This window comes from Castor canadensis, chromosome 3 (assembly GCF_047511655.1).
Source record: "Castor canadensis chromosome 3, mCasCan1.hap1v2, whole genome shotgun sequence".
Classification (NCBI taxonomy): domain Eukaryota; kingdom Metazoa; phylum Chordata; class Mammalia; order Rodentia; family Castoridae; genus Castor; species Castor canadensis.
This window is the reverse complement of record NC_133388.1, coordinates 195,737,417-195,755,271: the sequence shown is the minus strand read 5'-3', so window position 1 is coordinate 195,755,271 and position 17,855 is coordinate 195,737,417. Positions and strand designations below refer to the sequence as shown.

At 53.4% G+C, this 17,855-nt stretch overlaps 1 protein-coding gene across 3 annotated transcripts in view; it reads left to right on the top strand.

The window, feature by feature from the left end:
- Positions 1 to 17,495, top strand: part of Trappc9 (trafficking protein particle complex subunit 9) — a 541,325-nt gene extending 523,830 nt beyond the window's left edge. For all 3 annotated transcript variants that reach the window (XM_074069279.1, XM_074069278.1, XM_074069281.1), the window contains 2 exons: positions 16,084 to 16,307; positions 16,782 to 17,495. In XM_074069279.1, coding sequence (XP_073925380.1) covers positions 16,084 to 16,307; positions 16,782 to 16,949 — 392 coding nt within the window. In that variant the 3' untranslated portion in view covers positions 16,950 to 17,495. The remainder of the gene's footprint in view (positions 1 to 16,083; positions 16,308 to 16,781) is intronic.
- Positions 17,496 to 17,855: the final 360 nt, after the last annotated feature.

Sequence of the window (17,855 nt, the reverse complement as noted above, 5' to 3'; positions counted from 1 at the left end):
TAGAAAGGCATTCAGGGCTTCCATGTGGAGAGCACTGACTTCTTTTGCTCAGGTGCTGGGTTAGGGCTTCTGGGTGCAGCCCATTCTTACAAACAGCAGACTAGGTGGCTCCGTGAAGACCAGAGTGGGCCCTCAGGGAACCCAGGGGATGAAGGATGGCTCAGGATGTCAGCTCAGGTAGAAGCCTGCACTCCCCATTCTGGGTGGGATGGCAGAGAGGGCAGGGCAGGGGCTGAGTGATTCAGGCCATAGACAAGGCCTCTCCAAGATCAGCCAGAAGAAACTGGGATCCAGGATCTTCACTGCATTTTCTTGGCCTCACAAGAGCCTGAAGCCCTAATTAAATATCCTGGTTGTCAGGTTAGGAGCCCCCTCTCTGACTCCCCACGGAACAGACTGTTCCCATAAGCCTGTCACCAGCCTCCAAGCCTGATTAGACAGGACTAAGTGGCCCTTGGCAGATGGTAGTCCCAGGAGTCCAGCTTAGGTGAGCAGATGCACACCAGCTGCTGGAGGGCAGGCAGAACAGGCGGCTGCTCACATGGCTGCAAACCCTCTCCAGTGCCTACTGTAGGCCAGGCCCACTTGGGCTTAGCAGTGCATTCTTGCCCTCAGGGAGCCTGGGAGGATAGAGGCAGCAAGCAGGTGTGGAATCTTCCCATCGGGTGGCACGGCCTGGCCACTGCACTGGCTTCTTCTTATCTCTGGGGGCAGAAATGAGGAAGTAACCAGAGAGCATCTACCAATACCTAATCCCACCTCCACATCTCTCCTGCCTCTCCAGGGACATTTTTGTTTTTCATTTTTTATTTCCAATTAATGAGAAGCCAGTGTGTAAACGGCTGATAAGATCTGCCTCCATTTTATGTAGTTTGCCCTGATTTATTGGGTTGGGACTGGATTCCAAAACTATGTCTACTTGAGTTCCCCAAGCTGTAAACCAGAAGCTGGGCAGGGACACTAAAACACAGGCTAGAGAGTGGAGAAGACAGTGGCAGGGATGTGGACCATCCTTGCCAAGTGGAGAAAAGGGCCTCAAGTCAGAAGAGACTTGTGTGGGCTCTCTCCATTCAGCATCCTGGCTAATAAGGAGGAGAAGCTCCCATTCCCCAGAGCTGAGCCCCATGTTCACGTTGGCCCTAGCCTGACCCTACAAGAGGTCCTATCACCCAGCGCAGACTCCAGGTGGGTGAGGAAGCCAGCAGGGGGCTAACTGGGCTGGGTATGACCTGCTCAGTGAGATACCTGCAAAGTGTGGGGGACAGATCCAAAGAGGCTGCCTGGAATAGGGAGCTAGGACATGGAACCTGAGGGCCAGAAGGATCCTCCCTCTGCAGCCAGAGGCCCTGAAGACACATGAACCCTTGTTAAAAAAAGCATTCTGTAGGACACTTGTAGAAAAGCAAAGTGGATTTTCCTCAAGAGGTTATGGGTAGGTGTAGGTTCTACTGCAGAGGGTCCTGCAGTGGGGGAGAGAGAGAGCACAGTACCAAGTCACTAAGGAAGTCTTGGGAATTACACCTTGCACATGTTCATGCATACACACACAGTACCCTACACACATACACATGCCGGTGCACACACGTGTATGTACATGCAGCACACACTCTGTATCTAGATGAAGACTGAGGTCAGCACTGCAGTGACAGGTCTGGGAGTCCAGGGACACATATTTGTACAGGTAGCGCTGGAATTTGAGCTCACCTGTCCCCACAGAGATGGCTAGATGGATAGCTGGTGGACGCTGGCCTGGGAGTTTGTGTTCAGGACAGTTACAGTGCTGGCTATCAGCAGGCACAGATGCTGGGCCCCTCTTCACATCAGGCATGGGAGCTGTCTTTTGCTTCCACACCTGGCAGGACTGACAAGGGGAGGGTGAGTGCTGGTGGCAGGCCTCCAGGGAGCCTTTGAAAGGCAGCTGGATCCAGAATTTGTGTCCCTCCCCAGGGATCTCGGCTCAGCCTCTGCCAGAGGCTGGCATTGCCCAAGGGAGGTTGGCCTTCAGAAATGTTCACAGCTTTTGTTTAGAACAGTTGCTCATCCATCTCAGCTGTGGTAGAAAATGCACCAAGCTCCCTCATACGTTTTTCCTCTGCCAGAGGAGACAATACAGCCCTAGGTCAGGAAGCAAAGCTGCCCTGGCCACATTGTTCTGGGTCTGTGAATTCCCACGCGGGCCGTCGGCATCTCAGTACTACTGCTGGGTGGTGGCATGATAAGAACAGACCACAGTTGTACCTGTTGTGCCAGCCCTCACCTTCCTCATGAAGACGGTCCCAGCTAAGGACTGTGGCAAGGATTCCAGGGGACAACAGCTGTGAAAAGCCAAGTGCGGTGATGAGAACACGATGACTACTTAATAAATGGCAGTCCCCATATCTTTGCCTTGAAGTCCAGCTCTACCACTTGCTCTGTCTCAGTTTCCTCACCCATAAAGTAGGAACTGCAGTAACTCCTTGTTGAGAGAACGTTGTGATATTGGGATAGTTCCTTGCTTGTATAAGCTCAGGGTCTGTAGCACAGTGCCAGTGTTCATTCTGGGTGAGAGTAGAAGGAGAACCAGGTACATGCACATGGATGTGGTGTATTGGGTTCAAAATTTTGGGAAGTCCATGACTGTCCTGCCCTTAAGCCCCCATCTGGCTCCAGAGATGCCTAGGTAGGAACTGTAGAGGGAGGGGTGGAAGCAGCACCATTTTTGGCATCAGAAATCCAATTCAGACTCACCAGCCATGGCCTTGAGCCACCTCAGTACCTCACTCAGCTGATCTATGACATAATCTAGCTCTTCCACCTCTCAGGCTCATTCCCTGTTGCTGCCTTCCCACACCGAAAGTTCTGACGACACTGCATACCTCATTCTATCATCTACTCCCTTCCAGGCAAGGTTGTCTTGCTCCATGCCTTCCCATATCTGGGTCCTCTTGTCCCAAGGTCTCCACCCTTCCTCCTCCAGGAAGCTTGGCACATAGTGGATGCTCAGTCAGTATTTTTAGGAATGAGTATGTGAGTGAATGGGCCATGTGTTCCTTGTGCTAGTGTCTTTCCAGTGCTCACAATTCCTGTTCCCACCTGGCCAGCTGCACTTACTGAGTACCTACTAAGCATAAGGACGGTGGGTAGTTCAACCAGTCTAGAAGCTACCCAAGTTCTCTGTGCTCAAGATCACTGGGCCCTAACAACCCAACCTGGAAACCTCTCTCTGGATGGTACTACAGGATATGGATGAGAATGGCCACCAGGATACTCCATGGCCTGCTTCTAGGGCTGGCCCACCTTGAATCCAGGCCTCCTGCAGCATGTTACCCCAACTCACAACCATCTGATGGACAGGGCTTGGTTCTCTAATCCATCTGGAGTGTTTGCTCTATGTATTCCTAGTTCACTGATTCACTGAGCACAAGGTCACTGAGGACCAGCATGTGCTTTGTGCTGTACAGTGCTGTTTCCCCCATGTCTGGGGACAAAGGCCTTTATTCCTAAATGGTGTCCACCATTGTCTGCCCCCTGGGCAACTTAAGCATCTATAGTCTATGCTGATCCACCAGGCCTTGACGAATTAGGCAGCTGAAACCTGGCAGTCAAAGAGAAAAGAGGTCTAAGGTTTGTCCATTGGACTGCCTCATCTTACAGAGCAGGGACCCAAGGCCCAGAGAAGGTCAGGCTTCTGCTCAAGGTTTCTAGGAATGGAAACAGGGCACAGAATAGCCAGGGTGGCCTTGGATGTCCTGAGTTGACTGGCTGCTCACATGGGTCGTGCAGAGCCAGTATAAGCTCAGAGCATTGCTGAGTCTCCTCTTGCACTTCTTAGTTCAAGGTTCAGACTTGCCAAGAAGAAGTCAGTTCAATTTTACAAATGTTTCCTAAAAACCTACCATGTGCCAAAACACAGGGTTGGAACACACAGACACCATGTTTGTGCTCCAGCTGAGAGGACAGTGAGCAGAAAACTAGCTGTGATCCCACAGCTGTGGTGCAGACTGAGGAAAGAGGGAGACAGTGCCCCATATCATGGGCTTTCATCCTCATTGTCACCCTCAGTCTTAGTCCAGGTGAGGAGTCCGGGACTCCTAAATTGCTTGCCAAAGGATGAATAGCTAAGGAATGGTAGACATAAGGCTTAATATGGCCTATTCAACTCAGGCAACCAAGTAAAGGTACCACCAAGTCCCTGGGGAATCATGGAGAACTCTAGGAGGAGCAGGGAAGACCTGTGGCGGTATGGTTAGTAGATTCAGGCCTCAAAGGATAGGTGAGCTTAGCAACACTGGAGGTGCTCCACCTGAGGGAAGAACAGGACAAATTGTCAAAAATGGGGAAATGGAGGGAAGGCTATTTAGAAATCTGATGGAAAGGGACCAAAGGGAGAGGGGATAGAAAGGAGGGCTGGCTGGATGGATGGTGACTGAATAAGTACATGTTGAGTGGATGAGTTTCTGATAGACAAATGGATGGATGATGTGTAAGTGGATGGGTAGAAATATAGAGGATAGAAGGATAGATGGGTGAATGGAAGGACAGATGCTGAGTAGATGATAGATGGGTAAAAGAATGAATGATGGCCAGGCCTGGTGGTACATGCCTATAATCCCAGCACTTGGGGGAAGGTGAGGCAAGAGAATCAAGAGTTTGAGGTAAGCCTGGGTAACACAGCAAGACCCTGTCTCAACAAAACAAAGCGAGGATGAATGGATGAGGGATAGATGAATGGCGGGTGGATGGGTGACCTGAAGGCCAGTGTTGGCTGAATTGGTGAAGGCAGAAGAGGAAATATACAGATCTTTGTTCTGAGGTTGGAATGAAGCAGCCCAGAGAGCTAGATAAAAGCCTAAAGTGTAGAGAAGAGGAGCTGTGTGGGGCACCCTAACTGAGAGCACCATAAAGCTGAGGTCACAATGTCAGTAAATAGAACAGGGATCCCAATGGGATACCAGTGGCCCGAACCTGGCGTCGGAAGCAAGTGGGCAGTGTGCAGAAACAGAAACAAGCAAGGCCAGGCATGGACTTGTGGCAGGAGTGCATGTGGGCAATGTGGTTTCTAGAAAGGTCAGGTTTATCTAAGAACCAAGGCTGAGGTCAATCCCAGGTGCTAGCAGCTTGGCTGATGGGCATCCCTGGCCTCCAGTCTCCTGCAAAGATGCGTTCTGTTCAGTTCTGGCTGCCAGTTTCTTCACAGCTGAGAAATTCACTGTGGTTTCCAAACTAACACCTGACTGAACTGGGCCAGAGGTTTCAGACACATAGCCAGGTGGGCTGACTGCATTAATCACCCTGATCTTTCTCCTGGGCTGGGCTGTGCTCATTTTAAATAGCATATTGATCACCTGGAATAAGGATCAGCCAGCTGTTCCTCAGGATGACCCCACGGCCTGCCAGCCCTCCTTGGCACTGCCTGTCCTAATGCTGCCTCTCCACACGTGGCTGTCTGCACCCCCAGAGGAGGCTGGGTCTTGGCTGTACCAGCTGGCAGTGAGTACAATCTCCCAGCTCTGGTGCTACAGCCTCCTTTGGTTTCCTGTGTCCATGGGTGATGACCTGCCTGACAGTGTCACTTGCTGCTGCTGCTGCAGGGAAGGAAGGAGCCCTTGGAGATGCAAGCAGTCAAGAGTGTGATCTCCGCAGGTGGAACCACAGCCTGGCAGGAGCCCCTGTCACATAGCCGAGCTATCAGCGGCTGCAGTGGTCAAGGAAGGACTCCAGGATGAGGGGCATGCTGCCCGGGGAGCTCTAGTGGTCTCCACCATTATGGGAACAGCACATGCAGCAGCCTCACACACCTCTTCAGAGCTTCCTGGCTGCTGGTGGCCCCTTCCAAAGCCCTGGCTCCTAGCCCAGCAGGAGGTGTTCCCCAGGGGCACAAGAGCAGCCTTTCCTCATGGCCAAGAGTCAAGCTCTGCCACCAAAGTTCACGGTCCACTCTGGTGTCCACTTTTGTACCCGTGTCCTCCCTGACAGGTTTGTGTCTGCTAGTTTCATGAGAGCTTTGTCCGTCTCTGCTGCAAGAGTCCGTCTGACCCTATAAATGTACCAGCACCAGGGAAGAGTTAGCTCTGGGCTCTGTGAGTCTACCTTTACTCTGTAGAAAGAAGGGTATGGAGTGTGGACCTAGAGGGGCTAAGTTAGGGATGAGAACATGCGATATTCAGCTCTGAAGTCATCCAACCTATCCTCTGCAACAGGTGGGCAAACTGAGATTCAGAAAGATTGAGTACTTTTCATCACCACACAGCAGGCCATGAAAGGGTTGAGATAATTTATTCCCTTGTCCATTAGTGCAGAAATGTACCCTGAACCCCTGTACTCAGGTGCTCACTGGTATCAGGACCAGTTCTGGTACAGAACTGGCATAGGTGAGATGTGGCTTACGAAGGCTTCTGGGAGCGGGTGCACCTTCAGCTGGGTTCTGCAAAGGCAACAGGAGTCAGCAGCTAGGGAGGTACACTCCCAAAGAGGCAATTTGCAGCCTGTGCGGAGCCTAGCTATGAACCTGACTGCTGTCTCTACACCACTTGGGCCACCATGCTCCTCCCCAGCCCACAGCTCCCCTTTAGGAAAGAAGGGCCATGACTTCTCTGAGTTCTGCACAGTGTCTGTGCATGGGATGGGGAATATGAGAGGGCCTGAGACTGGAGTGACATGGCATAGTGAGGACAAGAGCTGGTTGCAGAGCCACTCACAGGAGCAAGTAGAGGGACCTGCCTGGGTAGCAGGCATTTTTGCTTTATTTTGATAGGCTTGAGAGAAGATGAAAGATGAGAGAATGAAAAGGTAGAGACATTGCTCAGGGACTTGGGAGTCATTTTAAATTCTCTGCTGTTCTCAGAAAGGTGTCTTTGCATAATGCTACCAGCCAGCAGGCATATTTTCCTTCCTTTTCTTCTTCTGGTTTATCTTCAGTAGTCTGAAGTGCTTGTCCAAAAAGAGAAGGCTGATGGGGAAGGACTCAATATAGTCACAGTCTCCTGAGTCAGTGTCCTGATGACAATGCAATGTGTTTCTGTCCAGATTGGGAGGAAGGGGACTGAGTTCCAGTGCCTCTGCTGACCCCATTCCCTCAAGCATGAGCAGGTCACCTCCCTGCTGGGCCCCGAGTTTCCTTCTGACAGGGGAGGCCTTGGTGAGAAGAGCTGTGAAATGTGGACATTCCCGCTCAACACTGTAACAAACAGCCCGCTTCCAGGGACCTAACACCTCAGCCTTCTTCTGTGTCTGTGGTTCTTGGTGGAGGTGTCTGTTTGAAGCTCAGAGACCCAGGCTCCACCTATCTTGTGGCTGGCCACCGTGTGACATCCATTGTGTGTCCCCACCCACCCTGTAGTTCCACTCACCACTGGCTGGGTTCGTCCCATGGCTCCTCCCTTCTGTCCCTCAGTTTCTTGAGTTCTTCTCTGAGCCTGGAGATAAGCAGTTGCAGGAGGGATGTGCTTATGGGTCAGGATGGGGGATCATTTCTCTCCCCTGCATTCTGTCGACCAGGACTGTGTCACATGTTCACAGCTCACTTCCAGGGAGGTTGGGCTGCAGTTTGTCTGTGACCAGGTGGTAAGAAATGGTTTGAGGAGTACCCAGTCAGCTTCTGCAACCAGCACCTTCTCAGGAGAAGATCAAGGAAGGCCTCCTGCAAAGGGGACTTCTGGACAGGGCCTGGAGACATAGAGCTGGGGTGCCACCAGTGAGGGAGATCTCAGGAGCCCAGCACAAGGCAGGGTGGATGTGTTCTGAGCACAGAGCCTGGCGGAGGGGTTGCGCACAGGCTGCGGTGCTAGGGAGAGTGGGTTCGAACTCTGGCTGAGCCCTTATTCTCTTTAAGCTGAAGTGGCCTGATCTACCATGTGAGGAGGGTGATGCCCCACCTGGACTGCTGCTGAGAACATTAAGTGAAGCCATGTTTGTGTGCTTGAGGTAGACTTAGGCAGCTGGGCTGTTGTCTGGTGACCTGTTGACTCCTATGCCATAGATCTGTAAATGTGAGCTTAGAGGGGCACAGTACCAGCTATAGGCCACTTGTGACACCCTCTACCCAGGAGCTTCTGTATTTCCTCTTCACTTAGCTGCCCTCAGCTTTGTTGATCCCAAGGGGAGCTCTGGTTATACAGCACTTGGTTCCCCTCGGCAGACCAGTGTTTGCCCCTGGCCCAGCCTAGGGGTTGCCCTGCTATTTGTGCCCAGCTGCCTCAGTTGTCCCTCTGCTGTACAGTGGTCACAATGCTGCTGCCTCATAAGTGACACAAGCTTGGCCTGGTTTAACTCAGAGCTTCTCAGCTCTCCTGGGTGAGTACCCAGGGTCTCTAGGCCTTGGGCCCCTCTGTCGGGCAGTTCTCTCTGGCCAGGCCTATGAGCAGCCCTCTTTCCTCACACTGTTCCCATCTTCAGCCATCCCAGTCCTGGACACAGTACCCATACTTCCTACCTGTCCCATAGCTGGGATGAGCTCTGTAGGCTGAGAGAATGTGGGTTTGTGTGTGGTACTGGTGATGGATGTCTGAGCCCATAGTTTGAGGCAGCGGCGGACAGTGGCTACGGCCATGGCCCCCAGCCAGTGTGAGCACCAGGACATGGCCGGAGGCTGCTGTCCAGTGCTCACCTCTGCACTTCCCAGCCCTCCACAGCTGGAATGGGACAGCCTCCCATGAGAGATCTTCAAGCCACCCAGGCCTCCCTCCAACTCCAGCTTGCCTTAATTTTAATTTAATTCCCTTTAATCTTTAATGAAAAGTAGTAAAAGTAAATTATTTACCCGGGAGAGGCTTCCTGACTTGAGGGTAATTACACATGTGGGTCTCGAGCAGCCCCCACACCGGGGAGGAGGCATTCTGGTTTATGAACTAATTAGCTACTCCAGTAACTGTTAAAAACGCATGCCATTTTGCGGATGGAGCTCACAGCACCAGCTTCCCAGAGGCAGGCCCTGGCAGAGACTGAGGGAGGAAGAGCTGCACTCCGGCCTATTCAGGTGACTGCTAGTGTGTCTTGGAGATGTCTGAGGGCCTGCCTGCCTGGCTCCAAGAAGCAGCCCACTGAGGCTGGGGAAGATGGGGTGAGCCCTGCCCTGTCCTTCATGCCATAGCCCCACCTCTGAGCCTATCCTGGGCTCCAGCACACTCACAGAGACCCCAGAGACCCCTTCCCAGCAACCAGAGGCTGGGAGGGTATGGGGGAGGTACAAGTGAGCTGTGTGCTAACACCTCCTCCCAGGCTGGGCACTGCCTCTTTGCACTGGACTCTCCCATCACCCTTACCCACCTCCTGGGCATTATCCATGCTTCTCACCTCTTCCCCAAATTCTTTCAACACACAATAAGGTGACGAAATAAAATGCAAACTGTCTGGGCCAAGGGAAACCACATTTGGCAGGGTTGGTCAGGACTCGGTATGCTGGGAGTCTGTGTGGGGAGGGTGCTCTTGGGAACTAAAATACAGCTACTGGGGACCAGCATGGTGCTCTCAGTTGGTACATGTTGAGTTTCAAGTTTGCTAACAGTCAAAGTGAAAAGGTAGACCTCTTAGTTTTTAATTGTTAAAGATGAAGCCTGCAGGGTTGGGTGACTGAGTACCTAGCAACAAGCAGCACTGGCATTAGAGGAAGGGGGCTGGATTTTTCTGGATAACTGGAAGATACAGGATTTTACCAGGGCTTCACCCAGAGGCCAGCTGGCTGGGTGTTTTTGAAGAGTGTAAAAGAGGCCAGCCTCCCAGGAACCCTCAGCATAGCTCTTATCTCACATCCCAAGGCTTGGCTATCTTTTTCCATATAAACTTCTTTTGAATGATGAAATTCCTTGCTTAATTCCAAAGCCAACCCTTTCCTGAATCAAATTTGTCTCTAAAACTTAGTCCCTCCCAAGATTCACAAGAAAATGTGAGTCTTCTGGAGCTTAAAATTTAAATATGCTTGAGCAGGAGCAGGCTTGAGAGGGTCTGAGCCCCTGACTCATTCTGACTGCATGTCTTCCTATATGCCTTTCTTATATCTGCCCTTTTACTACCAAATATGAATTTTGCACCTGATACCTGCTTAGTGGTCACCTCTTCTCCTGGTCACCATAGGCAGGAGAATGGAGCTGCAATGAGCCAGAGGACAGGCTTGCTAGGATCTGTAGCTCTGGAGGAAATAATCTCGCCTGTGTGTCAGCCTTGGGAGCAGATGCTATGGTCTCCCACCGTCTCCTCTCCCACGCCTCCCTGCTGAACAGAAGTGCTGTGTGTCCATTCAGTGGGTCTGATCAGCTGAGAAGATGGAGCACAGATGAACCCCAGAAGCACTGGGCTAAGTGAGAGAAGCCACCACAGGATCTGCTTGGCATGTGACTGTTTATCTGAGTCCACAGCAGGGAGATGCACAGAGACAGAAGGCAGGTTCCCATTGCCTTGGAGTGGAGTGTGTATGGACTGATGGCTGAAGGATCTGGGGCTTCTGTGGAATGTGAAGAAAATATTCTAAAATTTACAGTGGTTGTGCGTGTCTATGAATACACTGAAAGTCACTGAGTTGTACACTTCGAATGGGTGAGTTGTGTGGCATGTGAGTTACATCTCAATACAGTGTTTGGAAAAAACAGCACAAGCTGTGGAGCCCAGGACTCCCCTGGGAACTCAGAGAGCCACTCAGCCTCTTTGCATCTCATGGCTTCACTGTAAAGGGAACAAGGATGGTGCTCTCCTAACAGGGCTGCTGGGCCCTGCTGTACCTATAGCACCTGGAACACAGCACTTCATTACAAGCCCTCCTCCACTGAGGAGGAGGGAGCTGGAGGGAGAGGAGGCGAGGCAGGGCAGGCCCCAGTTCTCCACCGCCTCCTGCGGCTCCTTAGGTCATGGAAACCTCAGGCTAGAATCCTCAGCACTGCAGAGCAGAGGAGGTGGCAGCTGTCCACCCCTGCCCTTGCATTTCTGGTGACCTGGCTTCCTCCTAGTAGCACTTGTGACACCAGCAGGGTCCTAAGCAAGACAGCCCCAGTCCCTCCTGGGTGAAAAGTAGGAAACTGAGGCTGAAGGGCAGAGCCCTGTCCAGAAGTGGGACTCTAGCCCCCATGGCCGAGTCCAACAGGATTGCTGAGTACCAGTCAGGCCAATGCCCACCACTCATGCCAACTGAGTCATATGGAGTCCCTTGCACCTACTTCCCAGGAACCCAGTCTCCAGGACCAGGCTCTAAGCCTGCTCCCATGCAGCAGCTCACATCCTGCTCTTCACCTGTGCCCTATGCAGCCACCGTGGAAGCTGTACCTTGTCCTCCTAGGAGGGTATGAGGTGTGTGTGGCCAGGCCAGGCATGTGGGACCACATAAGACACATTGCCTTCCTGATGGCACCTTGGGCCAACCTCCTTCTGCCCAGGGTGCTACCTCCCCCTGTGGCCACATGTAGCCAAGGCACCAACTTGGTGTCCTTTCTCCTGGGGTCCACCATGGTGGCCCCAGAGCCCTTGCTCCACCCGTCCTCTATTTATAGCCTGTGTGCTGTGGAGCCAGCTGCCGTGCTCAGCGTACATACAGTAGCCACTGCAGGAGAAACTCTGGTTCAGACCATTTAAGTCCGTGACTCTGGCTGGTATTAAAGTGAGGGAGAAGCCAGGCCAGCAGGGCAGGAGGGAAGATGGTCTGTGATCCGATTTAATGCTTTGAGAAAAGATACATATGCTCCCAGGAGAGTTGTTACAGCAGACCGTCCTGTACCACCCATGTGGCACCAGAATGGGACATGGCAGATGACTCCACAGTCCTTTGTGTGGAAGGCATTTCTAGCTCTAGTCCCCTCACACTACAGGTGGAGTGTGGGATGGGAGCTGGAAGGGGTCCTGTGTGCCCACAAATATTGGAGCTAAGATTTGAACTAGGTACTCATCCCCAAGGTTTACGAATTCTCTCACTGACTTCTCTGCTCATTCATTCAGCAGTCAGAGCCTGGCTGTTCTGGGTGTTGGGGACACCATGTTGAACAAGATGGGCAAGGGCCAGTTTTCCCAGTGCTTCCTGGGAAGGAGGAACACTGAAAAGCTAATGATTAAACAAATAGATAGACTGGATGCGTTCAGGCAAGATCATGAGGGCCATGCAGAAAGAGAGAAGAGTAGCTGGCATGGGTAGGAAGTCCCCTTGCAGTGTGGTTAGGGTGGCATCTGTGGGGAGAGGGCTAAGGTGACCATTAGAAAGGAGGTACAGTTGAAGAGCAGAAGGTGCAAAGGACCTGGGCAGGGATAGTGTGTTACTGAAATCACAAGGACAATGTGAGTGGGGAGAACACAGCCCCAGCAATGGAGGGGATTCTGAATCAGGCTCACAGAGGACTGCAGAGACTAGAGTCGGGGTCAGATCCTCCAGCTATCCTCAAAAAAATCCCTCTTGAAATGGTTCTGATATGATCCCATGAAGAGATAAGGAAACAGGCTCAGAGAGGTATGAATCTTGGAGAAGTGACTCACACCCAAGACTATCAGGGGAAGCCAGGAGCCCCTGCTACCACATGAGGCCCACCCTACTCTGCTGAAAGAGGTGCTACCAGGTGCCAGGGCCTTTTGTGGCAGGTCAGTGCCATAGATCAGCCCCATTTGGAGATGAGGAAATGGAAGATGACAGGAGCCCTGGAAACCAGAGAGGGGAAGGCCAAGCCACCCACCTGGGACAGCAGGCTCAGGGCGTCTGTGGGAGCAGGTAAGCTTCACTCTGGGGCCCTGGCAGGCTCTGTATGACTGTGCAGAATACCCTCAGGAAGGTGGAACTGCCACACAGCACCAGGGCATACTCCACTGTCTGTCCCCAGGGGCTAGCCACCGATCTGCTGTAGTCCCAGAGATGTCACCTTGCTAGGGCTCCTGGTTTGGCTCACCTTGCCTGACTGAGCTGTGGGTCCACACTAGTCCTTTGCCCCAGCTGAAAGCTGAGGGGTTGGGCTGGTGGCCTTTTGGGCCACTTCTCTGTCTGGGGCCTGCCTGGGGAGTGTGAGCCAGGGCTTGTGTCACTGTTGAAGCTGGACCCTGCCATGAGCTGCCTGCCCTGCAGCAATTTTCCACTGCACAGGACTAGCCCCTTCCTAGTCGGTGCATTGAGCAGATTCTCTCCAGTCTTCGCTGCTCCTTGCAGCCTTACTCAGTGGGGGCTGCACACAGAGGGGCCTCCAGGAATCAGGCTCCCAGGCTAGGATGCTAGTGGTGCAGCCCTGGGTGAGCGCAGCCCTACTGCATGTGTTCACCCAGCCACAGCAGCTCCATCACCATGGTTGTCACTTCCACCAAGTTCGTGAGACAGTATTCTGTGAGTCCCATGGGAGACAGGCCTCGGCACCCTTCGAAATTCAGGAGTAGAGTCCTCTCTGTGGAAGACAGGTCTCTGCCATATCATAGAAAGTTTACTTCCTTCCCAGTCAGTGCTCTGGGAAGGCAGGGCACACATATGCCTGTATCCAATGTACTAGAGCTGCAGGAGCTGCCCAGCCCAAGAGGGAAGATGGATGCACTGCATGTTGAGATTTGTGCACTTGACAGGCAGTCACTGTGTGTGCCAGACACTAGGGTATGTGACCAGCCATCCAGTGTGGCTGACACTGAGGGTTCCCTTGCATATAGGACAGCCCAGGCAAACCTGGGTGATTAGTCAGCCTAAGGCTGGGGGCAAAGCAGAGAGCAAGGGCTTTCTGGAGTGTGGTGACAGCTTAGTCCTCTCTGACCTCACACTTCACCTAGGCCTTAGAAGGTCAGGATCCTTATGGCAACTTCTTGGAAAAGGCTCAGGTGCACAGAGGGCCTCTCTCGGGATGACAGGACAGAGGCCAGTTGAGACCCAGTGTAGCCTCCGCTCAACCAGAATCCAGCCCTCCTGCTGCCTTGGTTTGACCTTGGACCCAAAGTCCCTCCTCCTCCTCCTAAGAGAAAGGGGCAAGGAAAGTATATTGGGAGCTGTGTCTACCAGGAAACCAGTCACAGGGACAACCTACTCCAAGGTCTCACCAGTCCCTCTTCCTCAAACTGTGTTGAGGTGGTTTGGGAGGGTTAAGGGAAGGTGGTGGTGGCCAGCAGAAGAGCCACCACCTGCAGGCTGCCCGAGCAGCCACACAGTTCCCTGCAAAGACAGAAAAAAAAGAGCAAAAAATGTAATGAGCCAGTTACCCTTCACTGATTTACACATAATCATATCTTTCTCTTAATGGAAGCAGCCACAGAGGCCATGCCGACATCTGCTCTCTCCACTATCCCCATTTTATTTAAGAAGTCCACACTACTCCTGGTCAGGTCCACGGTTCAGAACACATTTGCCAAGGTTGGGCCTGAGTGGAGCGGAGGTGAAGGAGGGAGAAGAGCTGAGAACTGACAGGTGTCTCATGTCACAGGGAGAAACTGAGATTGGGACAGAAGCCTCTGTGCTGCCAGTGCCGTCCTAAGACTTGAGCCTCTCAAACACTCACAATGTGCCAAGATGGGACACTGGTGATGCTGCAACTGTGCCCCTCCAGAAGGGCCTCTCTAGAACCCAACTGTACCTTTCCCTCCCTCTGTGACCCATGGAGCCCTGAAGCATGACAGTTACATTATCTAGTCAACTGTCAGCTGCATCTGACAGAAGAGAGCTGAAGCTTGGGAGAGAAAGCAGCAGACAGAAACAGCCATGCTTCGGTCCTAGCAAAACAACATGGTTGATAGAACAGCCCATCCTCATGCTGTGCTGTGTGCCACTGCTGCCAGAAGTCCTCACGTGCCCTACAGACAGACCAGCTGGCAGGGACTCGGGACCCCAACCTGATCCCAGCCTGGTCACCCAGCAGAGAGTGCCTCCAGCCCTCCACATCCAAAGGTGTGGGGTGAGCAGCAGATGTATTAAAAAAGAGAAAGGCATCCTGTTCCTCCTGACGCCATCCCCTGTGCCTGTGTCAAGTGAGAGGCCCCTCCTCTGACCCACAGTGAACACCTGCTGAGTGCTCCATCACTGCAGTCTCAGCATGGCCCAGTTCTTGACTGACATCACTTGCTGTCACTGGATTTTGAGCTATCTCAGTAGTGGACGTGCTTGACTCCGTGCTCTGCATCACTGTGGCTGCAGGTGTACTGGGGACTGAGAGTAGCTGGTGGTAAATGCTGGAATGTGTTATGGTACTGAGTGATTTCTGCAGCCCTTCCTAGCTCCAGCACAGTGGTGCTCTTGGGACCTGGAGAGAGATGGGCTCAGGTCCAGCAAACTGTGTGACTGTGGGTAGTCATGCGGTGGGTTCTCCACTTTGGGGAGCTTGAGGATATGGCTGGGGACAGGCCTTGGGCCACCTCAGGCCCTGCAACCCAATTCTGGTGTCTGTTCTTTGCCTTTCACTCTGCCATCTTCCCCCACCAACCTGGGAGCTCCTGGGCAGTCTCAACATCTGCTGATATACTGAGGGAGCACTTGACCCTGAGCAAGTGGCCCGGGAGCTGGGGCAGGGGAGCCCATGACCCCCATAAGGAACCAGGACTTTCCAAAGCCGAGCCTCACCTCCTCAGGCCTCAGACAGCCCTGTCTGTTCTGATGGCCTGGTTCCTTTGAGTAGGTAGAAGGAGACTGTGGCACTTCTTAAAGTTTCTGAATCCTTATCCCTAGATCCAGTCTTCTCCAGGGATTCTTGAGCAGGTCATTCTGTCCCTGGTCCACTGTCTCCTCCCCTGACCTCAGGCACTGTAGGCATCAAGAGGTGTGTGTGGTAGGGCTCAGTCAGGTGGCAGCTGCCCCATGGGTCACCTTCCTGGGAGCCCCACAGTCCTGCCCATGGTTCTCCCCTCTTTTTCTGTCCTCCACCTGGACAAAAGGGAGCACTAGCAGTGCTCTGGGAGCCATGACCAGAGCTTACCCTTCCTGGTGAGCAGTGGCAGGAATGCCTGAGAGGCCTTCCCAGATCCCACGTGACCCCGAGCCCTCAGCCCCTCCAGGGTGACACAGACCCCTCTGCTCATAGCTCTGGTCCCCATGCCTATCCCCACCAGACCCCACTGCAGGAGAGCAGGGCCCAGTTACATACATGTGTCCCCAGTGCCCAGGTTGATGGGAAGGGTGGGCGGGAGCTTGGTGAGTAAGGAGGGAAGGAATGAGTGGAAGAGGGGTCTCCCCTGACTGTCTTGTATTCCTTGCAGATGTGTTGGTGGATGGGCAGCCCTGTGACTGTGAGGCAGCAGCGGCCTGCCAGGTGGGCGATCCTGTGAGTCTGGAGGTACGGCTGACCAACTGGAGCCCCCGCAGCGTGGGGCCCTTTGCCCTCACTGTGGTTCCCTTCCAGGACCACCAGAATGGCGTGCACAACTATGACCTGCAGGACCTCATCTCCTTCGTGGGCTCCAGCACCTTCTATCTGGATGCAGTATGTAGCAGGGCAGAGAGGTCTCGGAGCCCCCAGTCACACAGCTCAGCCCCCAAAGTCATCAGCTCCCCTCCTTGGGTGGTGGGCTTTAGGATCGGCCTGGTCGGGAGATCTGGGCTTCTCTCATTATGTGTTAGCACTTTGCCCCAAGAGGGACTGAGGAGCGCTTATTGTGTCCCCACCCCTCGCCCACCCACACACACCTACCTCATTGGACATCAGCACAGCCTCACGCTGTCGCACTGCATTGCCCCACGCCTGGTCTCACTGACCCCCCTGACAGTTCAGGGAGGGAAGTGGTAGTACCTTTAAAAGATGAAAACCGAGACTCATAGAGGTACAGCAACTTGCCCAAGGCAGCAGAGCAAAGAAGCTTTGGAAGGCCTGGGGCCAGGCCTGTTTGGAGGTTCCCTGGTGGCTTTGAGGTTTGGTGCCACTGGTCCAGGCTGATGCCTTTTTTTCCTCCTGTCTCAGGTGCAGCCATCGGGCCAGTCAGCCTGCCTTGGGGCCCTCCTCTTCCTCTACACTGGCGACTTCTTCCTCCATATCCGGTTCCATGAGGACAGCAAGAGCAAGGAACTGCCACCATCCTGGTTCTGCCTGCCTAGTGTGCATGTGCGTGCCTTGGAGGCACAGGCCTGAGCCTTCTGGCCCCTGATCCTCAACACAGAGAGGGACTAGCCTGACTTCTCTGCCTGCAGTGGGCAAAGCCTCCCTACAGCCGTCCCCTGCTCATACTGCTCCCCGCCTCTCCTTCCTGCTTCTGCAACACCTGCTGGGCTGCACAGGAGTCCAGTGGACCCTTACTCATTGCCCACTCTGTTCCTGACCCGCTGTGGCTGATTAACTGCAGACCCATACAGGCCCATAACCAGACCCAGCCTCCTGGCTGCTCTCACCCCTTAGAGGGGCTTGCCTGCTCTGCCACCTCCCTTTGGCCTTAGGAAGAAATGGTGAGCCAGTTGAGGTAGGCGCCACTTGGGGGTCTGGGGAGCCTTCCCACTCCTGCCTTGGCCCACAGAGTCCCCAAAGGCTGGCTCTTTTTCCAGAGACCACCGTGGCAAACCCAGGCAAGGGAGGGGACAATATAGGTGCCCAGAGTGCTTTCTGTCCGGCTGTGCTTTGGGTGCCAGGCCTGTGTGTCCATGTCACCACGTTCTCCAATAAAGCTCCTTCCTCGTTCTCCTCCATGCTGCTGTGTCTACTTGCTAGGGAGCCCAGGGCTGGCCCCACCCAGCCCACCCCTGCCAGGTGAAAAATCTAGCTCATGGGCCCTGCTTCGTGGCCAGCAGGGTTGTCCTGCATTGTCTGTGCCTGAAATAATGGGGACTCCCAAGTCAGCTTCCCTCACACACTGTTTTCTCTCTGGGCCTGGCTTGCCAACCCCTCACATGGTCCTCAACCACTCAGAGCTCCTTGACAACTCTGTCTTCCTCTGCTCAAGAGATCCACTGGACATTGGCCTCTTCTTCCTGTTCCACACAAGTAGACATGGGAACAATCAGTGCTACAATAACATCCAGAAGCAGGTCACTTGTGGTTCTCCCT